This window comes from Manacus vitellinus, unplaced genomic scaffold (assembly GCF_001715985.3).
Source record: "Manacus vitellinus isolate BGI_N305 unplaced genomic scaffold, ASM171598v3 scaffold_11_pilon, whole genome shotgun sequence".
Classification (NCBI taxonomy): Eukaryota; Metazoa; Chordata; class Aves; order Passeriformes; family Pipridae; genus Manacus; species Manacus vitellinus.
Window position 1 is genome coordinate 20,383,848 of NW_021938895.1, and position 23,080 is coordinate 20,406,927.

At 41.3% G+C, this 23,080-nt stretch overlaps 2 protein-coding genes across 5 annotated transcripts; one reads left to right on the plus strand and one right to left on the minus strand.

The window, feature by feature from the left end:
* The first annotated feature begins 157 nt into the window (after positions 1-157).
* Positions 158-9,262, plus strand: TMEM14A (transmembrane protein 14A). Of its 3 annotated transcripts, none has more exons than XM_029965787.1 (5): positions 158-239; positions 1,445-1,530; positions 3,203-3,304; positions 7,608-7,695; positions 8,676-9,262. In XM_029965787.1, the coding sequence occupies exons 2-5, from the start codon at positions 1,455-1,457 to the stop codon at positions 8,713-8,715; spliced, it is 306 nt and encodes a 101-aa protein (XP_029821647.1). In that variant the 5' UTR covers positions 158-239; positions 1,445-1,454; the 3' UTR covers positions 8,716-9,262. The 3 variants fall into 3 exon arrangements, with proteins under 3 accessions (XP_029821647.1, XP_017944395.1, XP_017944392.1); XM_018088906.1 differs by lacking the exon at positions 158-239 and adding an exon at positions 607-628; XM_018088903.1 differs by lacking the exon at positions 158-239 and adding an exon at positions 852-874.
* Positions 9,263-11,420: 2,158 nt separating this feature from the next.
* On the minus strand, positions 11,421-23,080 carry LOC108644324 (glutathione S-transferase). 2 transcript variants are annotated; one of them, XM_018088908.1, is made up of 9 exons: positions 23,035-23,080; positions 22,633-22,713; positions 21,863-21,960; positions 20,085-20,191; positions 18,601-18,652; positions 16,695-16,827; positions 15,463-15,604; positions 12,491-12,622; positions 11,421-11,754 (listed from the first exon to the last, which is right to left on the minus strand). In XM_018088908.1, exons 4-9 carry the CDS (start codon positions 20,169-20,171, stop codon positions 11,632-11,634), a joined length of 669 nt encoding a protein of 222 aa, XP_017944397.1. In that variant the 5' UTR covers positions 20,172-20,191; positions 21,863-21,960; positions 22,633-22,713; positions 23,035-23,080; the 3' UTR covers positions 11,421-11,631. The 2 variants fall into 2 exon arrangements, with proteins under 2 accessions (XP_017944397.1, XP_017944396.1); XM_018088907.1 differs by lacking the exon at positions 21,863-21,960.

The window sequence follows — 23,080 nt, forward strand, 5'->3', positions numbered from 1 at the left end:
ACCGACAACTTTTCACCCATCACTCGTCTCCCCGCGGCCCGGCCTCGCCAAGCGCCACCAGCCTCCGCTCCGCCAGCGGCGCTGCGGGCGGGCCGGGCCGCGGCGCCGCCCATAACGGCGGCAGGGCCTCCCCGGGGGCCGAGCCGGGGCTGGGCCAGCCAGACGGGACCGCGGCGCCACACGGTGCCCGCCGGGCGCGGGAGGCGGGGCTGGGGCAGGTCGGAGGGCGGCGGGACGAGGTACGGCGGGCGGCGGGGAGGATGAGCCTCGGCGGGGGCGGCCGAGGGCCAGCGGGGTATCGGCCTTGTCCCGGGGTCTCCACCGCGAGAGCGGGGAGAGCGAGCGCGGGGTCGAGCGGGAGATGGAGGGCCCCGGCCGCGCTCCGCCGAACGCCGTCTGCCCAGGCCCCGAAGGCCGGGCTGTGAGCGTGGCCCCTGCCGCGCCAGACCCCGTTCTCGGGGGCGCCGTGGTTCCCGAATCCAGCTTTTGCCCTGAGAGGGTTACAGCCGGCGGGGAGGGGGCTCGTTGCGAGTTGCTCGCTTTAATATTAAAGGCTGGACATGAAATGCTGAGTGTGCACTCTTTGCTGCCACCCTTTAACAGTGTGATCAAGGGCACACCTGCTCAGGTATAAAGAAAGATGCGCTTAATTAAGCGTACACTTTATCTGGGAGAAGGGGGGAAAGATGCGCCCCAGACTGGTGGGAGAGGCCGTGGCGCTGCGGGGGCTGTCGGGCTGCAGTGCCCTGCCCGGCACTGCCGCTGCTGCCTTCGCGCCGCTCAGCCGGAGGAGTGGGGACCGATGTCACAAGAGAAACTTAAATGCTTTATGGAGGACAGGAGCCTAACTTCCGACAGTCGTCAAAATGGAAAGGTGAAACAAAAGGGGCATAGACACAGAAAGGATAAAGCTACTGTACATATAGCTTCCCAAAACAGCCTAAGTTTCTGCCTGGAAGCTTTGGGTAGACTGTGAAAATTCCTGGGTTTGCCTAGTGTTGCAGGGTCTACGACGTCCTGCTTAAAATGCACCAGGTGCAGTGTGCCTGAAAGGGCACTGAGCTGTGCACTCAGAAGACCTATATGTATCCATAGTGTGTGCCCAGATCGACCATGTGGCACAAGTGCAACAAAACCGATGCTTTGGATGATGTCAAGCTTTTTGCTTCCATACATTTATTTTTGACTGGGAAAAATGCATGCCACACACATCCCAAAAAATCCCCTAATGGAAATACCCGGATAGTGGGGTGTAAGGAAGGGCAGCAGTTAGTGAAAAAATGGTACAATAGCCAACAGACATACCTTCTGAATGTTTTGGCATAGTAGTCAAACACGACTTAGAAGACTGTGGTGTTATTTAGAAACCTTTAAGTAATGATTTCTTTTCTACCAGGAGGAAGGAATTTGTTTGCCTTCAGTTGGAATGTGTTTTCTCTTCCAGATTTGGGACCATGGCTATTGACTGGATTGGTTTTGCATATGCTTCGTTGCTGGCTTTTGGAGGTGTTGTAGGATACACTCGTAAAGGTAAATACTGAGGCAGCAGGATTTGGAAATGAAGCGTTTGAATTTCCTCTATGCAATGTGAGACATGAAAGTTTTGCTGTAATTAACACAACTGCATGTTAAATCCGTCCTGCACTGCTGTAAATGCACTGAGTCTCACAAGATGTTCTTGGGTCAGCTTAAGCATTTAAGTGGTGACTGATGAGTTTGTTTTCAGGGCAAAGAGGGGCTGTCATGTTATCTTTGACCTTTGGTGTGTTTTGGGCCTTCTCATTTTCTGTAACTATTCCTGTGTTGAGCACAGTAGATGATCTTTGATTACAGCTTATTTTCTACAGAGACACCCAGGCTTGATTCTGTCATTCCCAGAAAAACACTGGAAAGGACCGCTTTTACTTGCATACTCTGATTTGGTGGTTAATTCTCTCGTACTATTAGAACTGTGTCTTTTCCCTCTAAGATAAGGAGGCCGGCTTTACTATAAAACGCATTTCAGTGATTTTTGCAGTCCCCCAGGTGGCAGCGCCGTGCCCGAGCCCAGCACCCGGCAGAGGTCGCAGCGGTACCGAGGACGGGCAGGCGGGAGCTCCGGGCTGGTCCCGTCAGCTCTCCCACAAAGTTCCTTCCAGCAGCGCAGCGCTCTCCTTCCCTGTGGCCATTATTCATCCTGATTCTTGTGATTTAGAGTCACTGTTTCCCTTCGTAGTGTGTGCATGCTTTGCTCTTAGAGACATGGCTTCACTCTGAAAACATGTGCTGTATTTTTGTGTTTACACCCAGCTGCACTCACTAACTATCCCATTCACCTTTTTTCTTCACTCTTGGTTGGTCAGTCCTTGTGACAGATTATTTTTTTATTGGTAATGATTTCCATTTTCCTGCAAAGTCTTGATTAAAAATATTCAAAATAACAGAATTGGGAGCTAAGTGATACCTGGGGGTCTGGATTCTTTCTTTACAAACATTTTGGGATCAGCTTAATCCAAATAATGCCTGCTGATTCTATGCTTTTATCATATGGTACCAAGACAAATGTGTGCTCAGAAACCTAAATATATTACTGAAACTCTGGGATTTATGAACCCCTTTTGCAATAACACTGAAAGAAGATGTCATGTTACTTTTGGAAGCTCTATTTGCATCCTCACTGCCATCTAATTGGGTTTTTATTTTTTATTAATTAAATGTGATGTTGGTGATACCATTTTATTGTCCAGGACTGATGTCAGACTGAAAGGCCTTATGATGTTGGACATGTGTTGTCCAATTTACTCTTTATATATATTGACACATTTCTACCATTTTTGGAGGCTCCCAAGTGCTGTAAGATATAGTTAAAATGAACAGATAGTTCAGATAAATTACAAAAATCCTTCTAAAGGTATGTATGATAGAGGTAATAGCTAAATTTAGGTTTGTGCTTCAAGTATTATTTTTCCCAAATCGCAAGTATTATTGGATCCTGATCATCTTATTCTAACTTAGTTGACTTTGCCTGTACTACCACACAGGAGAATGACCCAGTTACAGAAGTAATACTCTCTATTCACAGTGGGTAAGCTAGCTGGACTGTGGCAAAATCAGTTCTTTTTTCAAAATATTTGGATAATACTGTATAGAGAGAGAACTGCTGTATAAAGATTGAGCTTAAAGACATTGTATTGAGAAATAACACTTGAATGGTTTCTTGCAGGTAGCAAAATCTCTTTAGCTGCTGGCCTCACCTTTGGTTCTGTGGCTGGTTATGGAGCTTACTGCGTAACATGTGATCCGAGAAATGTGAAGATATCATTGTGTAAGTGTTTTACTACAGTAAACAAACAAACCAACAAGCAGTATCCTGAACTGCATGTAAAATTCTCTCTTTAGTAAATTTTGAATATTGCTTTGGTTTAAATATTGAGTTTTAAATAGAGTTTGACACTTCAACTTAGCTTGCAAAATTCAAGACTTGAACTAGAACCATTCTCAAGGTAAGGCAGATCATTTACGCAGTGCCAGCAGGTGTGTACCACCTGGCAGCACCTCCTTTTATTAGATGGTTACCTAACATTGCACATATTGTGAAATCCAGCTGAGAAACATGGGATAGTACTGCAATTGAATCATTAGCTTTACAGATTAGAAAGTAATTTCAGCAATAAAGTAGGTGTGGGATCCAGTCTTACATAATGTAACGTATCCTCAGCCCCCAGTGAAACAAATACTTTGATTTAGTGTTTTTCCTTTGCTACTAAGAAAGACAGAATACAAACTATGCAATAATTGTCATGTTAGCTAGTTTGCCATGAAACCCTCACGGACACAAGAAACTACAGTCCCTAAAGGGGACATTAACCTTGCACAAGTGATTTGCAATAAGAGCAATTGGGAGCTTGTTGCACTCATCGTTTTAGCAAAGGTGGCTTGGGCTGTGGTTTCACATGCAGAAATGCATTTAAAATTCATTTAATCCAGATCGTGTGAGTACACAATTGTTTTTTCTGAACTTAGAACTTGCGGTATCCTGTTCATACTGGCTTTGTGCTTTACACCAATCACAGTTATAAAAATTTCCATTTCAAAAAAATGTTGAGCAGCACTGTTAGCAAATTGTTCCCACCGAGTTCTTTAATAAAGGTGATAATGGTGTATCTGATCTGCTCCTAGATGACCTAAAATTGGATTTTCGGTTTTGCCACCATGACCTGGCCCATTTTAAGTTATGCCACTCTTAAAAAAAATTTTTTTGAATGAAGACATAGCCTGAAGTATGTGTAAATTTGTAATCATTCAGTGTGAGATGCTTTTAACTAGCATATGGAATTGTACTTTTATGGGTCAATTAAATCACTAATTTAGATACAGAAATTGTGGAAGAGGAGACTAATTAAAACTTATTAAATTTTGCCTGTTTCCCAATTCCTTGGTTTTGAAAGGACTAATACAAAATTTCCATTAATGTGCTTGTGAACATCAGATATACTGAAATAGTCGGTGTTCTGCATTTCATGTGGCTGTAGGCATGTGAGGACTTTCTCTCAACTGAAGAAATGTATATTTTTATTTAGTAGAAATTATGGCAATACAGATGAGATAGAGTTCACCTCACCTGCCTTAGAAAGTTTTTTTCCTGTAGAGTAAAAGGAAAAAAGACTTTTTAAAACAGTCTTAGTTTAGAATGTTTGCAGAGAGATCATGTTCTAATTGCTTAAAACCTAAACATATATTTAACCTTGGCTATGAATGGGTGCCCTCTTCAGTATCCACTTGTGCTGAATGTATCAAAGAAGGTTGTCATTTTGCCTCAAGTGAGTTAGGAAGTGTTTGTACAAAGTACTCTGCCAGGACCAACCATTCAGGCTGCTCTTAATCTCTTCCAGCCTGGTGTATCTGGCTGGTAGATACATAGATATCCAAAATGAATGAAGAACTCAGTAGGAAAACTTCAGAGGAAAGAAGAATTAGACACATTCCCATACCTTAACAACCTTTGGTGGTTACTCTATATGATAGTTTCAGAAGAGTACGGGCTTTCTGTAATAAATGTGCATTGCTTCTGTAGAAAATCAGAATGCTTTCACTTATGCCTAACCTGCCAAAGTGTGAAAAGCAGAGCACAAATGAAAGATGGAAATTAAGTGCATGGATTAAAGTGACCACTCTGAACTTAGAAAGCAGTACAGTAAATTACAATGTAAAATGAAGCAAGTACCCAAACTTTTAAAAGGTTAGTAAATCTAAAAGAAAAACCACTCCTCCAAACCCATAATTATCTATAGTATTTATCACCTAGGCAAGAGTCTCCTACAGTAACGTAGGTAATGTTTTAGTACAAGACCTTGAAAGTAGGGTTCTTGTAACTTGTCCTACATACAAAGAGTATGTAGCATATGGATACCTCAGGCAAATTCTCTTAGTTGTTCTGTAAATTATTATTTCAGGCATTTTCCTACTCGCCTTGAAATTAGCTCTGTGCTTTCTTGAATACTTCAATGCAATTTTATGTGTTTGAAGCAGGTGTGGAAAGTCAGACTTCAGTATGCAAAGAGCACTGGTATGCAAGTGTGCTATGCACAGTGCAAGTTGATTCTGCTCTGAATATGATTCACTGAATTGAATTTGTTGTGATTTACTGAATTTCTTTGACTGATTTAAGGTGAAACTGAATGTACAGCACTTTAGAAAATCAGGTCAAAAAGTTGAACATCTTAAAAAGTCAATGGCACATGTGAAAAGCCAGATAGTAGCAACTGGAAAAAAATAACATTGCAGAGTGAACATGCTTTGTAGCTTGTAATAAAATGTAAAGATACTCAGAGTTCTGGCAAGACAACTACTGTGGAATAGTCCACTCTTCAGACACTCCTGAGCGGATCAAGGCTATGGGACTAGAAAATAAGAGCAATGGATAATGGATCGTAATAGGGGTTTTTTGCAGGGTATCTTTAATGAATGCACAAAGCTGGTAGAATTCTGCAAGATACTTGTAACTGTCAGAGCTTGTTTTATAATGCTGGAGAGAGTTTAAAACTAATTTTTGACACCTGTTAACACAGGACTGTTCACAGGAATAGACAGTGGAGTTTGAAGAGAATTAGCCAGATGGTTTTTAACTGCTCCATAAAAAGAAGAGATTTGTGTAACTGGCATTACTTTGGCTGCAAGAGTGATAAAGCCCAGCTGCCTATGAGAAGTCCTGCCTCTCTGCCCACTTCTAGGAAGCATTTCAGGTGACAGTTGTTTGATGAAGCCAGCTATCTTTGCAATTTTATGTATTCTCTGCATTGCCAGCCAGTCAAAGGAGTGATTGTCCCGCTCTGCTCTGCTCTTGCGCAGTCTCACCTTTAGTACTGCATGCAGTTTTGGGCACCATAATATAAAAAGAAATTAAGCTGTTAGAGAGCATCTAAAGGAGAGCAATGAAGATGGTGAAGGGCCTTGAGGGGAAGCTGTGTGAGGAGCAGCTGAGGTCACTTGGTTTGTTCAGTCTGGAGGAGACTGAAGAGAGACCTCATTGCAGTCTACAACTTCCTGGTGAGGGGCTGGCACTGATCTTTTCTCTGTGGTGACTAGTGACAGGACTCAAGGAAACAGCATGAAGCTGAGTTGGGGAAGGTTTAGGTTGGATATCAGGAAAAGGTTCTTCACCCAGAGGGTGGTTGGACACTGGAACAAGCTCCCCAGGGAACTGGTCACAGCACCAAGCCTGTCTGAGTTGAAGATGTGTGTCGACAATACTCTAAGGCACATGGTGTGACTCTTGGGGTGTCCTATGCAGGGCCAGTAGGTGGACTCAGTGATCCTGATGGGTCCCTTCCAACTCATCATATTCTATGATCCTCTGATTCTCATTTACGTAGTTCTCTGCAGCCATAGTTCAAGATGAAATCCCCCTGCCTGATGAGTTCACTGCTGCCTCCATTTTTAGGTAAAACTATTCCAGAAAGAAGATGCAATTTCTTTCACGATGTTTGTTTTCTGCTGCTTGTGCTGCATTTGTTCCCTCTTGGGCTGCCCACCTCTTGTCACAGACATGGATGGTTCCCTTGTAACAAAAGGATACAAGTGAACTTGTGGTCATGATGAAGAAGATGTTGATAGCCATATTCTGTAGCAAAAACAAGTGGCAAACCTTCCAAGGCTCAACAAATAAAGAGCTAATATTCTAAAAATAAAACAGAAAAAAAGTTGATTGAACTAGCTCCTTGAATAGTTAGAAAACAGCTACAGTGATCTGGGGTGGTGGGATTTATAAGACACTATTCCTGTAATTCAGCATACATGTTACTGTTACTACAAAGATTCTTCCTCCTTTATTTGTATCCCTATGAATGTAGTAACAGGGGGAGTAGAATTCACTGTCTGACAAACTTACTTAGTATCCGTGGAATAAGATTTAGCATTCTGCTGCACATAGAAACCTTATTTGTAGCTGAAAGAAATCATAGTGGTGTATTTTGGAAAAGCAAGAATGTTTTTACAGACCCTATATCTGATCTAATTTTATTAAATTGCAGTTCATAGCAAAACAGCATTGACCTTTGATAATTCTCCATGTTCCTGAATGCTCCGCTGGGAGAAGTGAGAGCATTAATATATTGAATTGTCTTTTACAGTTTCATCTTTTCTTTTGACCATTATAATGGGAATGAGGTTCAAGAGGTCCAAGAAATTAATGCCAGCCGGACTAGTAGCATGCCTGAGGTAAATACTGAGGATCTTAATGTAAAGATTTTGCTGATTTTCAAATAGTTGCCATTTGACACCTGATTCAAAGCCGTATCAGCGGTAGTCACTATCATTTAGCAACTACACAGCTTAAGTGAAATTAGTTTGGAGGTTACAGTCCTGTTTATAGTGAACAGCTTTTTCATCTCACTAGCCAGATACAGCTGATAAGAAGTGACTTCTGCAGCACAGAAAGGAGAGGTCTGCAATTAAATATTAATGTATATTGATAAGGCTCTTGGAAGAACCTGGATAAGCCTCAGGGGTTTTGAATACATATCCATATAATTAGTCTAATTTCACACAGTCATCTTAAAAAAGTGCCAAGACTTTGGTTTAGAAGTGCTGCATTCAAAACTACAGGAAGCACAGCACCATTGAAAACCACAACATTTTTGACCTGACCTAAGGACTTTGGTCAGTATTTCTGCAAATTATGTTTCTAACCATTCCAACTGCTTTATTGCTGCTATTGGACATTCTGGAAAATGTCATTTTCTGTACGTCTTATTTTGGAATTAAATTATGGAGTAAGTAAAAACTTTTTTTTCCCAATGACTCTGTAACTCAAAACATTTTTCAGCTGTAAGTCAGAATCTCTATCTTCTGAAGAAATAATAACTGTTGCTTCATTGTTACCAGATTTAATATAGACTATTCTGTTTTACTCCAGGATTTTTAGACAGGGAGATAAAAATCAGATGCAAATTGTCAAGATGCAAAATTTAAGAATCAGGACTTACACCAGAAAACATTGTCCATTGTGGATCACTCTTCCAGCCTAGGTGGGCTGTGTGTTTCAACAGACACTGAGTGTGTAGATTTAGACACTTAAAAAGATTGCTTAATAAGGCTCTAAGCATCAGTTATTTATGAATGCCCTGTTATTTAATGATGACTTTCACTGGTTTTGTTCATGCACAGCCATAATTATATTTTTTTGGGTTTTTTTGCAGTCTTTTGATGATTTTGAGGCTTGTTTTTATGCTGCTGTAGCAGAATTTAGCAACTCAAGACATGAGTATGACTGCCGTGCCCACCGAACAAACAGACATGCTCTCCATATTTTAAAACAAGTCTGAACACAAATCTTACATTGCATTTATCTTTTCTGTAAAAGATCTGTACCTGTTATTTGATTGACATGGGCTGATATTTTGCAAGCTTTTTTTAAAAACTAAAACAAATGTTTTGTTGATATATTTTGATCTACTTCCATTAAGCAGTCTGTTAACTCAAGGAATCTTTCTCTGTAAGTTTGATCTCTTTTCAGGGTGCTGAGCACCCCAGGAAATTGAATTAGTCTCGCACTGTATCTCTGAGAGAAGAATATATATAAATACATCTTTATGCTAAAAAGGTATCTTGTATTGAAGCATAATTTTGTAGTTTGTCTATTAAATAATCAGTTCTAAATCAATAAAGTCTCGGGCCTGTACTGTGTTGCACTAGAAAACCCTAACCCTTCCTTTCAAACACTTCTTATTCCACTGAGTCCAAATCTAAAACCTATTATCAGTGTTCAAATAAAATGTAAAATGTTTGAAACTTCTCAAGTTTTTATGCAGCTGAGTGAGACTGTTCAATGAAGAGTCTGGTGATCTGCTTTGTACTCTAGTGGTTTAAAACATATATCATGCTGTAAATTGCCACTGACACGAACCACAGCTGAGGAATGTTTGCCATCCTGCAGAAAGAGGTTCCAAACTCTCAGTACTCTTGAACAGGTTTGCTGTTCCAGTCTTATTGAAGCAAAGGAGACTGTTCAGTCATAAACTATTCAGGATTAAAGTTGCTTTGTTTGACATACAAAATAAATATTTCCTGGGTCTCAAAGCTTGGCCAAGACTGTCTTCTGGTGTAGAGGAAGTGTACAGCCAAACCATTAGTAAATTGAGTATGGGTGAGTGCAATATTGAAGACAGAAATTTTGCTTCATTTTTTTCATCAAAGCTTGCTTATGAAGGCTATCGTGTATCAGATCTCAGTGCACAAACCCACTAGGGGAATACCAAGGTTATTGTTCTTGGCAGGGGCTTAGGTGGTGACAAGGTGGTGTGAGCAGCTCAGGCATAACTGGCAAAAAAAAGCAGGGGGAAAACACACAACACAAAAAAATCCTTACCAACCCCAAACCACAGCCTACAGCTCTGGAATCTTTTGCTGACAGATGTTGGTATCTGTCACCTCCAGGTGTTGCCAGGTTGGTTGAGCTGGTATGTTACAGATTTCAGATTGGGATGACAGCTGCACAAATACGATGTGCTTCATTTCACCATGAAGCAGAACTTGAAGGCGTATCAGGCATATAGCAGGCTTTGGTGACATGCAGATCTGGATACTTGCAATGTAGACACAGTGAACGCCTTAGATTAAGCTGCAGTGAAAAGCTAAGGCAACCCAGTGCTGAAATGCAAAAGGCAATCTGCAGTTGCTGCTACCCTAGATCCTAAATGCAGTTTAGGATGTTGCGTTTCAGAGCATGTCCAGAGTTGATCCTTCTGTGCGTTCTCTGAATTAGCCATGGGGGCAGGGGGCTGGGGCTAGCCTCCAAGCTCCACTGTAATCCAGAAGCTAGTGCTGGAATTCCTGAGCAGCCAAAACACGGGTAGTGTTCTCAGCAAGTCCAACATATCATATGGGACTAAAAGCTCACAGAACACAACAGCGATGTTCTGTTCCAGTCTCTGTGATGGTTCCCAAATCATAGCACTTGTTTGTAACAGAGAAATAGCTCAATGAAACAAGTACTATGGTGGGCATGGCAAACTATTACTTCCAGCTAATGACGTAATTTAACGTAAAACTCTTCGGAACTCAGCAGTGCCCAGGTGAGTGGGATGCTTGTCATTTGTATCTCTGAGATGCATGTGGTTTTTCTTAGGCACAAGTCAGAAAAGCAGTTAACTTTGCTGGGCAGCAATTCTATATTTCCACTATTTGTTTGCCTAATCAGTTTGAGTCCTACTGAGAAAAAGAACTAACTGCAAAGAAGGATAGTTTATGGCACTGTTCTTAAAGGGAACAGTGGTGGTTCCTGTGAAATCAGGGTAAAGAATCTGAAACAGTAGTGAGCGCTTTAAGCACTGTTGAAGTAAAACTAACTCTTTCACTGAAAAGGTAAGCAGTCAGTGCAGTTCTCTTTATAACTACTTGGGAAGTGACTGGAGAAGGTAAAACCTTAACAAAAAAATGTTCAAGGGGCATTTGCCTCACTGCCCATCCAGTCAAGAGCAAAAAGAAGAGCAAGGGAATAGGTACTTTCAATGGATGTAAACCACAGCAGGCCAATTAAGCACAAGTACTTTGATCTTTCAGTGAAAAAAATAGCTTCTAAGAGATTCATGTGGGGACTAAAAATTTTTTTTTTGCCCAGTAACTTACAAGGATCATGAGTTTTAATTTTATTTTCTTTTAAATGTTTTTATTTATTTAATTTTTAAACTGCAGTTCTGAAAGTACAGAGACAGCAGTGAAATACAGCAGGGGACAGTGAACTTTGGTCTCGGAGAACACCTAGAGAGCCAACCCAAAAGATTTGAGGCCTGAATCTAAATGACTTCTCCATTTTCATGGAGTGTCTCCTCTCTCCTGGAATTTATAAAGAGGAAGATGGGGGGTAGGGTAGCTTTCTACAGTACTGTGGAAGCTACAGTTGAAACATTTTATCCTACCAAGCATGTACCATAATTGAACACACACAAAGTATCAGTATATTTTATTTCATGTAACTGCTCAATGAAATACCATTTTCTGCACTCAACAGGTCCAAATTAGTCTTTTACTCTAATTTAAAAGTGTATTCTTTTTCAACACTGACTACGTGATGCAAGCTACGGAGCACAAGTATGCAATTTACACTTACAAGGCACAGCTCTGGTAACATACTATAGTTGTGCTATCTTCAGCAGATTAGATATTGAATATTTTCCTCACAACAGCAACAAACTTCTCATCTGTTGGTGGCTTCCTCTGGCTGCCAGGCTGCAAGAATTTTTTGATTGTTGGAATGTTGCTGATTCTTCCTTTAAAAGCCTGTAAGAAGCAGCAGTAAAGCCAATGAGTGTAATGAAATTATAACTCCATCCGTTATAGCTTAATAATCAGGTGACTTAGATTTTTCTTTGTCAGATACACTACTAAACAGAGAAAGGTAGTAGCCTTTTCTGATCTGTGATGCTGATGCTATAAAGTTTACCTTCGTTTCCCAGATGGGGATGGGAGAAATTAAAGAGTTAAGATTCATCTAGTAAAAAGTGGAAGAAAAAAATAAAAAGCAAAAAACCCACAACAAATATATTTGGGGGGGAGGGAGAGGCAAGGACAGGAATATTTCAGTGCAAAGTACCACAGAAGTCATGACATAAGAAACTTAACTGCTCTTTTTATATGATTTCTTCAAAATACAATTTTGCTAGCAAAAAGAAAAGGACAGGAACTATACACACACCAGGGTGCAGACTTCCCTTCCTGATGCTCGCTGCTGTGTTTGAAGACATGAAAGTAGCAGTTAAAGGACCAAACTGGTAGCATCAGTAAGCGAATTCCTGCCAGCTGAGAACAGCTGGGAAAAGTAAAGCTGGAGAAAGGTAAGGCCCTAGCAGATCTGGGGGCAAGGCAGTGCAAGTGAGTTAGGTTTTTGTAGTCCACAGAAATAGACCAGAGAACCATCAGTACAATGGCTCAAAAGATGTAAACATCAAATAACTTTTAAGACTGGTCAGTGATATTTCTATGTTATGTTCCATATTGAGATCAGATGATTACCAACCTGTAGCAGAGGAAATGCAGACAGTATATCAGGCTTACATTCTTCTGACATTAAAATGGCTTCCAGCAGATGGATGTCTGCCCAGCTTAATTTGTTGCCAACAAGATAATCCTGTCCATGATCTTTTAAGGCCTATAAAATATGAACAAATAAAGAAAAATTCAAAAAGTCATATAGGATGTAACAATTTTATCTAGATATTTCATTACAGGCAGATATCTACAAAAACACACAGCAGGAAAAAGCCATTCAAGAACCTATGAAATTAGAAAGTGATAGATATTCTTTATATAAAAAATTAAATCAGAACTCATGTTTCAGCAGCATGTGTGGCCCTATCTCTCATTCTAACCTACTGCACCAAGTAGCTGTATATCAAGTCCAGTACCCCAATGAAAACTTAATCATGCAAAAGAAACAGGACTGAAGTAATTGAAAGAAGTAGTCAGGACAGTTTATGTGTAAGTACCCCTAGAATTTTTTAAGAAAATGGTCAAATGGATTTTCAGCAAATGTTTCAGCAAAATTTGAGATTGCTGATTATAGTTTGAAATACATTCAGAATGAAGGAACACAGCCTTTCCACCCTTCATCCTGTAAGAAGGATTCTTTTGTGGCAAACTGCTGATGGAAGAATCACACCCTGCCAAAGCTACAAACAACTGTAGTAGACAAGTTTTGGTGAATGTTGCAGAACAGTTTCAGAGCAGTTACCAGCTCTGCAGCCTACCTTTTTCCTAAAGACTATCACCCTCATAGCAGAACCAAGGGAGGGACGTGTGTCTGTGCCTAAGCTACGCTAATGCTACACTTAAACAAGTACCAAATGTGCAGTAAAACTAACACCTCAGTCTACTTTGGAAGCCAAGTCCTTCTCCAGTCCCATCTGCCAATTTTACAACAGAGGCAGTAATTCCTGGCAGAGGCAAAGCTGATACCTTCATGTAGTTATTTCCTACACTGTTCCAACAAAGTCCACCACAGCTTTTTTATCAAAACTGTATGGAAACTCCCAAACAGAGCATCAGAACCCGATTGCCTGCAGGGCTTTATATTGCTTTTTGCTGCTCTATCTGGGTTCTGAGTGCTTAAAGTGAGCACTTACAGCTAGGGATGTTTTCTGTCAGACTGCAAACCCTGGTAAGCTGAATCAATGGACATTTAAATAACTGGTACAGAAAGAAAATTATTAACCATTCTAACTAGGCTAAAATCACAGAAGAGTTTTAGCTGTGTCTTTACTGTAAGAGAACATGGATTATTTTAAAGACTCCTCTCCAGGGAGCATACACACTAAAACATATCACAGCAGTAGTTTATGCAACCTAGGCACAGGTTTAGAGAATGTTGGTGTGTACATTTCCTTTTTTATTTTTTAATAACTTGAATACTTATCAGACTTCAAATCTTTGAAAGAATAATGTGTGCAATCAATCTCTCTCAGCACAGCCCTCCCTTGGTATGGCAGTGGATATACATGAACTCTGATTACAGAAGTGCTGGATTATGTCATTTACATCATTATTTTACAGGGCAGCCTCTGTGGGCTTTACCTGTGCAATTTAAGGCTCTGATAAAGAGGGACATGAAATTGCATGAAGTCCTGTATTTTTCTGAATGGACTTCAGCTGCCTGGTAACCAAGAATTCAAGCTGGAAACCCAACTCAGCTCGGAAACAACACAGCTTTGTACCCTTGGCACAGACTTCCAAGGAGACCACTATGCTCTGAAAAAGTGCTGTGAGAAAGTCTGTACAGTACAACCATACAACGCACAAAAGGTAAAGCTACAAACACAAGTAGAGTCATGAGATGAGGATCAAACAGAAAAATGGTAACACACAAAAAAATTAAAATATCCTTACAGGAGAAATGAAACAACAGAACAAACAGCAAGCTGGTATAAAATGGCAATGTTCCAGGTAGAAGCAAAGAACAACCCATCCCTTCCTGACCAACTCTTCCCTAGCCAAGACTCTTCATGTGCTCTGTGGGGGTGGCAAGCATACCAATGCCTTCCCTCACAGCTCATTAGAGACTAACTCTTTAGCACATGTTAGCCAGTAAATAATTGCTTTATGCTTTTTAAGCTAGATACATCCTGTTTGCAGAGCCTTTTTGTGCCCACTTAAGGATGCTCAAAGAGCAATTCAGAGAAAGACAGTCATAATCTCTCAGTACAATACATTTAGGCAATGGATTTAGGAAAGGTCATAGAATTAGATCCTTAACTGTAAAGGACAATTATATTTAACTTTGAATAACAAGAATAAAAAGGAGACTGAGAGGAGACATCACTCTACAACTCCCTGAAAGGAGGTTGTAGTGAGGTGGGGTTGGCCTATTTTTCCAGGTAACAAGTAACAGGACAAGAGAAAATGGAGTCAAGTTGTGCCATGGGAGGTTTATATTAGATCTTAGGTAATTTCTTTTTAATGCAAAGGGTTGTAAATCCCTGGAACAGACTGCTAGGGAAATGGTGGACTCACCATCCCTGGAAGTGATCAAGAAACATGTGAATATGGCACTTGAGGACATGGTTTAATGGTAAACGTGGTGGTGGTGCTGGGTTGATGGCTGGACTTGATGATCTTAAAGGTCTTTTCCAACTTTAAGGATTCTATGATAACCTAATACACTTTCAGGCAATAAGTTCTGAAGGCTGGCACAAGTATTTAAATGGCGCATTTATGCAAAATGCTAAGAAGCCATCATCCACTACGCTAGCTTTAAAAAGAAGGATCTGTTCTTTGAGGAGTCTTAAAAAAGACAGCAAAGAGACTCAGTGCTGAAACCAGAAAAAAATTATTTTGTGGCTCTCTTTTCATATTGCTGAATACTGGCTCCATCATACATTTCCAGAGTTGTACTGTCACTTGCCTTCTGAAAAGTATATGTGTGAGGAGAGGGAAGTGGGCTGGAAGGGGGAACCACTTTACATCTTTGTAAACTACTGGTGATTTATCACTTACCTTTTCATAAACAGGAAAGTACCTAGTTGTAGCTCGTTCAATGATTAAGGCAAGATTCTTTTCTTTTGTATCAGCTGGTTGAAAAGGGAGATACATGATCATTCCCATCAGGTCTGTAGTTCCTTCCACATACATATCAATCCTGAAACAAATATTTTTGTTTCATATTTATAATTCGAACATTCCATTTTGGTTATTTTCCTGAAATACAATGCTGAAGCGATCACTGAGTAAAATTAGTGAATGTAACATAAGACACTGGTTTATTTTCTTGTTCTTCCACTTTGAAAAAAGCCCTTTCAGTTTTTTTCAAAACACACATTTTATAAGCAGGCTCACAGTGTCTGCAATACGCAATGTATAAATAAAAAGGCTGCAACCAATGTATTTAAAGTGGAGTTCATGCTTTTCCATTGACAATGTATTAGGTTATGCTGTGGGAGAAAACACCACATATGCGAACCACACTAGGAAAGAAAAATAATTTTGAGGTCTAATCATGAAAGGATGCTGGGTACCAATTGCCAGTCTGTAATAATCCCCACAATCTCTGGAGTTGCAAAATAAAAGCCTCTATAGTAAGTGACAGTCTGTTAGGTTATGGACTTAACTAAACTTTTACTTTTAAACCTACATTGGTAGGTTTATTTCATTATTTAAGAAAAAGCAAATAAGGATTTTTTTCTTTTGTATTAACCCTTTAAGTATGAGAATGGAAAGTAGCCATTCTTACAAAAGCTTACAGAGTAAGGCTTACATAGTAAAGTAATATGGGGAAATATTGGTTTAACTTTTGGTAGCATTATATCTATAACCACATATCTTTTTTTAAACCAGCTGTGAAAGATTATTTACATGTTGAAGAAAGGAAATTAGAACACTTAACAACACTTCATTTTTTACAGGCAGCTGTAATTTTTTCCTTCTGTTTTCCCATTTAAAGACAAAAAAAGGCATACTTAGCCTTTATTATTGTATTACTCTCCTCCAGGAACTTAATGCAGTTCTCATCTGTGAAATCAAATGAGTCTGAAGGTAGCCCTAATTTTCTCAGAAAGCTGACAGTTAATAATTTATCAATCACAAAGTCCAATCACCCAATCCATGGGTCTGAGGAGCCAAAGCCCTGGCAGATGTATATGCATGTGACATGCAGATATTTCACAGCAACATTTTTTTTGGTAAATATTAAAAATCGTGGAAGAGTGTTAGTGAGCACATTGCTACCCTACCAGGCTCTCTCCTTCAAGTCTTTTCCATAGAGGTTGTACTTTGCTGCTATGTAGCTGAGGATGGCTCTGGTCTGCACCATCCTCATCCCATCGATCTCCACCATGGGCACTTGCTGAAACAGCAGAACTCCATCTAGGGAAGGAAAAGAAGCAAACCACTCAGACTGCTGAAGCACTACACTGAAACTAAGGAAGAGACCTGCTAACAGACCAAGACATTCTTAAATCTGAGGGATGAATGCATCCATAAGGAAGCAGGTCTTCTTTACAGGTCACATCATATTGAAGCAGTATTTATACTCGGTATTATATGCCTGTAAAGAATTCTTTATTGTCTTAATAGTATCTGAAAAATTTTACAGTTACTTATTTCCCTCTCAGCTTCTGCTATTTGGAGGCATCATAGAAGCCAGATTTATTTTTGTAGCGCCATGACTACAAATTGCATGTGATGGGACTGTTCCTCAAAGACATCCCTGTCTCAAAGTAGCCTTGCATAACCTGAAACACCACACTCTCACCACCACAAGAGCTACTAAATATACCACTGTTTTTCCTGCAAATACTTGTGCTTCCAGCATGGGAACTAATTCAGGCTTACCTCTGCCTCCTGTAACAAATACTAACATTGCCATCCTGGTTGGACTCAATGATCCTTGTGGATCCCTTCCAACTCTGGAGGTGCTATGATTCTATGATTAGGGATACTAATGCTCGTCCTTCCTCCTTAGCAATTGTGATGCAAAAATTCTTTCACTGCAAAAATTTAATCTCTGCTAAAATTTAGGAGTGCTTTGAGGACTAGTGTTAGTCTCTAGAAGCTTACCCTCTGGATTTACACTCAGGTTTTTTTTTGGGGGGATCAGTGTTGGGCCCAGTTCTGTTTAATATCTTTACTGATGGTTTAGATGAGGGGATTGAGTCCACCATCAGCAAATTTGCAGATGACACTAAGCTGCAGGGGGAGTGTCGATCAGCTGGAAGGCAGGAGGGCTCTGCAGAGGGACCTGGACAGCCTGGAGAGTTGGGCTGATTCCAACAGGATGAGGTTCAACAAGGCCAAGTGCCGGGTCCTGCACTTTGGCCACAACAACCCCCTGCAGCCCTACAGGCTGGGCACAGAGTGGCTGGAGAGCAGCCAGGCAGAAAGGGACCTGGGAGTTTGTATTGACAGGAAGCTGAACATGAGCCAGCAGTGTGCCCAGGTGGCCCAGAAGGCCAATGGCATCCTGGCCTGGATCAGGAACAGTGTGGCCAACAGGTCCAGGGAAGTGATTCTTCCCTTGTACTCAGTGCTGGTGAGGCCACACCTGGAGTACTGTGTTCAGTTCTGGGCCCCTCAGTTCAGGAAGGATATTGAGGTGCTGGAGTAGGTCCAGAGAAGAGCAACGAGGCTGGTGAAGGGACTTGAGCACAAGTCCTATGAGGAGAGGCTGAGGGAGCTGGGGTTGTTCAGCCTGGAGAAGAGGAGGCTCAGGGGAGACCTCATCAGTCTCTACAACTCCCTGAAAGGAGGTTGTAGCCAGGTGGGGGTTGGTCTCTTCTCCCAGGCAACTATCAGTAAGACAAGAGGGCATGGTCTTAAGCTGTGCCAGGGGAGGTTTAGGTTAGATATTAGGAAGAAATTCTTTACAGATAGGGTAATCAGGCATTGGAAGGGGCTGCCCAGGGAGGTGATGGATTCACCATCCCTGGAGGTTTTTAAGATGAGACTGGATGTGGCACTTAGTGCCACGGTCTAGTAACCACAGCAGTGTTGGATCAAGGTTTGGACTTCATGATCTCAGGGGTCTTTTCCAACCCAACTGATTCTATGAAGGTTTTACAGAAATATCACCTGTTGTCCTTTTATTATGTAGGTGTGATAGGTGTGAATTTATGTTTAGGGTACAGTTTACAGACTCACCATTGCGTAATTTTTCTAGGTCTTCTTTTGTTTCTATGAATTGTTCCTCAAACTGAAAAGCATCAATAGAAAACAACACTGTCACTCCAAAGGCAATAGAGAAGTGAAAGGAAGTCTGGACATCAGACTCCACCTCTCCACATTATTCTCTATACTTCTCTCATTGTGTTGACCCTGTTGAGGAATACATTCAGTGCAGGTAGATGGGTGAGCAGCTGCAGTATGAGCTGCAGGGTGAGCTCTGGGTGGTGGAAGTGGAGGCAAGAGACCATGAACTGCCAACCTTTTCTGTAAGAAAAGGCGCAGGGCCCTGTGCCACCAGCCAGCTGAGACACAGCAGGAGCAGGTGACCCCAGGCTTTTGAACTCTTAGACTGTGAGAGTATAAAAGCCATGGGTTTCCTTTGTTTGGGGTCCCTCTTTGAAGGCATCAGCTCAAGCTGTTATTCTGTTGTTGCACCATGATTAAATTATTTTAAGGACTGCTGGAGTGGCTCCTGGATGGTCAGACAGGAAAGTTTCCTCAACAGATCCCCTACTCCTATTCTTCATCTCTGCTCCAGCAAATAATGAAGGACTATAGTGTCCCCAACACCCCAGTATTGTACACTGCATTATGCTCCAAATAAAGCTTCCCCAACATAAAGACCAGTCTACTTGCCTGCATGAACTGTTAACAGCTACCGAATCATTCACTTAAAAGCAGTCAATGCCACATGAAATATTGAGAATTTTTTTGTAAGTTATGCATGCCTCTGTTACACAGCATTTATCTCCCTCTTTCCCTCACTGGCTTTTTTTTGTAAGTGAGGACATTTCAATAAGGACAAGATCTTTGTCTTCTCAGCACTCATGCTGTGCAGCTTCTCTGTCAGCAACACTGACAAGTGAGTTAAAAAAGCTTTTTATTTCTAATGGAATATAAATAGTTTCAAAGAACCATACTCAAACAAAAACCTAATGTAGAAATTAAGATGCCTTAGGATGGTCTTTACCTGATGTTAATCTAGATAAATCCCCTACTGCTGCCTTTAGAGCAGATCTGCTGATTTATTCTACTCAGATCCTGACACAAAGAATGAAAAGCACTTTGTTTGGAGAAAATGTTCTAAAGTTTTCATGTGGCATGCATGGTCTTTCAGTGGAGAAGAATCATGAGACAGAGGGAATTTATGAGCATTGAGAAAAAGTCAGAGATACACAGTTTTGTCTGTAGCAACAATTTCAGATCTCATCTTAAAGTATGTTTCAAAAATGACACCTATTAATTCTCTTTGTATGTTAAAATCCTTTTACTGCACAACTATTGCTCAAGGCATACATGAAGTACAACATGAGAGTGTATCACTGAATCTAAGCATTCTGCATCACAATATGCAATGTTGTGCATATCCCTAAGCACAGATGCAATTAGGAAACATTTCCAGAGAATACCTATTTTAATCACAGATTAATCTGATCACTTTATAAAAAAAAGGTACAAACCTCAACCCCAGCTGCTGCTAACAGCCATCGGATTGACTCCATCTTCCCCCTTCCCTTGGTGTAGTGCAGCTTGGGTTTCCCTGCCATGATTTCAGAGTTCTTGTTTCCTAATAAATTCAAGATGAAGATTTTACAGGAAAAATGTTTTAAATTAGCATTTAAAATGTTCCACTCCAGGTTACTTAAAACAGTCGAATGAATGTGAAAGTAGAAGAACAACCAAGGCCTAGATACTTGGGCTTGATGCAACTATGTTTTCTGTGGATTAATGGAATAAAAGAAAAAATACACACTACCAGAATATGCAGCAATTCAAAATCACATCATGACAGACTATAACAAGCATCTACTAAACCATATACATATCTTCAAAAATAATAATGTAGTTTTTACAGCTCATTAGAGTTTTACAATGAAAGCAGAACTGTAGGATATTCCTGAATAAACACATTTTTAACCTTGCAGTGATGCAATATCTTTAGTAGGTGTTGGGTTTTGTGACAGCACCCATGTCATATCAAACTTGAAAATGTATGTCAAATTAACTGCTTCAAAGAACACCAACATAGGAACATCAGGTTTCACCTCTCTCACAGGACAATTCAGAGCCCCATGTTTCTTTACAAATATGAGCTTTTAAAAGTAAAGTATTTCACCGGGCCTGCTCACTTCTCTATTTAGCTAGTTCTATTACAGTTAAACTGTAACAGGGATTTATATCCCATTTGCCCTGAAAACTAAACTTGAAAATCAAAACCAAACAAATGGGACTGGGACCTCTGCTGGGCAGATAAGGCCTGGGCAATGCCCCCAGCAGCAGGGGGCTGAAGTCAGCCCACCAGATGATGGTAAAACACTTTGTCCTTTCAAATTTCCCCAACATGTGCAGTCACATGCCACAGTATGACATCAGCAGCTGATGTGAGCTTGCCCGGTGCTGGAAACAATGCTATCACTGTATTCTTATCAGTAATGGGTCCCAGATGAATGAGGCAGATTTTGTAAGAAGAGAGAGTCACAGACTAACAGAATGCTTCATTGTTAAGCCAAGGTTTTATCTATTTACAGGCAGGCTTGTTTAATTTTGCATAGACTTCACAATACATAACTGAGCCACAAAGTGGAAATTTTGGCCATGATCCCGAAGGCGTCAATAAAGAGGCACAAACAAACAGCACAACAGCGAGAGAGGAGACCACATCCCCAGCCTCTCCACTGAAGTCCTTTGTGTTGAGTGGTATCTTCAGGCGCTATAGCAAACAGGGACTGGACTCAGGAATGTGGTGCCCCTGTCCAAACTACAGGTCTTCAAAAACAATGCTCAGTTCCCACCTAGCCCTGGCAATGTCTATATCCCCAGACACCTCAGTCTCTTGTAACAAAGTTCTCCTAATACAAAAATATACGATTGATAATAAGGACTTGATTACGGCTTGACTGGATTTGGCATCTAGTCTAGAACTGCTGGATGTCTAGCTAGATTCCTGACATCTGAACAGCAATAAGGCATTCAGAGAAGTGACTTGCCACAGCTCCCTTACCAGCCCTACCCACAGAAGACCACGACTTATGCTCCATTTCTAGTTCCTGTATGTGTGTGAATTATGCTATACCAAGTAAGAGAGCTCTCAGTCTTCCATATTTCAAAAATACTTAAGAACTGCACTTGGACCTTCACAGACTGGACAAGCATTCTAACCTCCAGCATGTGGGATCAAGCCTGGGAAACACACTATAAGGACAGGCTAGCGTTAGCAGAAAGAGCAAATTTCCCTCACCTTTCCCCAAAGCAGATGTGGAGCTGATAAAATTCAGTCCAGCCAGAGCCCTGCTTGCCACTTTCAGCCCAGTGCTCTGCTCAACACAGCTGGGAAAGCTGAAGAGCAAAACCAGTGTCAGTGAAAAAAATTTCAGGTATCAACATCACCCATATTTCTTCATCACAGTTTCTTTTGGGGATTGGCCAAGGGCTGAGTCTTTTTGTTCGAGTAAGAAAAACCTTTTATCTTCTTGGAAATGCACTGCCTAAGGTCTGAATTTGGGGTTTAGGCTGAACACATACATAGGATTGCAAGGTATTTTGGTGACCTAGTTATGGCTCTGTAGTGAGTATTCCTTTGTAAAATAGTAAGTCATGAAAGAGTATCAAAATTGGTAAATTACGTTTCTTGAATAGCAATAATGGACCTGAAAATTAATCACAAATTTTCCTGATGTTTAGAATTAGACCTTCCTTGGACCTCAGCCAGGCAGGTAGTGCTACTGCTATGATCACTGTATTAAAAAAAAATCATGCTATTTTGTCCATATCAATTCAGGCACTGGCCTTCCAATGAGAAACAAGTAAGTGAATTTAACAGTAAGCTCATAATCTGCTGCAAAATCTTAAATTTTCCCCCTAATTGGATATGGACCCCAAAGTAGTTCTCTGCAGCAGTGTTCCTCAAACTCAGCCGGCACAGGGCTGTTCCAGCAGAACGACCTTACACACAATGCTGCATCGAGCCCGGCTCGGCCTCCGGACCATCTTAAAACTGTGACTGCTCACCGGCGTGTGGTTTCCACTGGGATTCAGGCCAAGCCTGGATTCAAAATGCGTTCCTTCCACCGCCCCAGCCAGGAGGAGTGTCTGGACGAGATGAAAGGCAAATTACCCCCAGATATTGCAAAACCTGGACTCCAGTGAGCAGGTCCTCTTTAGGATACCTGCTGAACCTACTCAGGCGCGAACACGAACACCCTCTATGCACACCCACCCGCCCGTCGGAGCTCCATGCTGCAGGAGAGACGCTGGGGAATAACCCCTGGACAAACCCCCTGGAGCAGCACGGCCGGACACTCAAGCACGTTTCTCAAGTGCCCACCCGTCCGTGGCGCACGTTCCCTTTGCCCTCCCGGCAGGGCCCCCAATCCCGGCAGCATTCACACTCCCCGCCCGCCGCCTCAGTACCGTGCGCTCGGGCCGCTCCGCCGCCACACCGCCCTCCCAGCCCGCC

Excerpts from the sequence above, each read along its gene's own strand:
- TMEM14A (XM_018088903.1), top strand. Across the intron at positions 1,531-3,202 it reads TGTAGGATACACTCGTAAAG|GTAGCAAAATCTCTTTAGCT; the intron begins GTAAATACTGAG and ends GGTTTCTTGCAG. Across the intron at positions 3,305-7,607 it reads AAATGTGAAGATATCATTGT|TTTCATCTTTTCTTTTGACC; the intron begins GTAAGTGTTTTA and ends TGTCTTTTACAG.
- LOC108644324 (XM_018088907.1), bottom strand. The coding sequence starts at position 20,171 with ATGGCAGGGAAACCCAAGCTGCACTACACCAAGGGAAGGGGGAAGATG. Across the intron at positions 16,828-18,600 it reads CCTAGAAAAATTACGCAATG|ATGGAGTTCTGCTGTTTCAG; the intron begins GTGAGTCTGTAA and ends TTCCTTCCCTAG. Across the intron at positions 11,755-12,490 it reads CTGCATTTCCTCTGCTACAG|GCTTTTAAAGGAAGAATCAG; the intron begins GTTGGTAATCAT and ends TGCTTCTTACAG.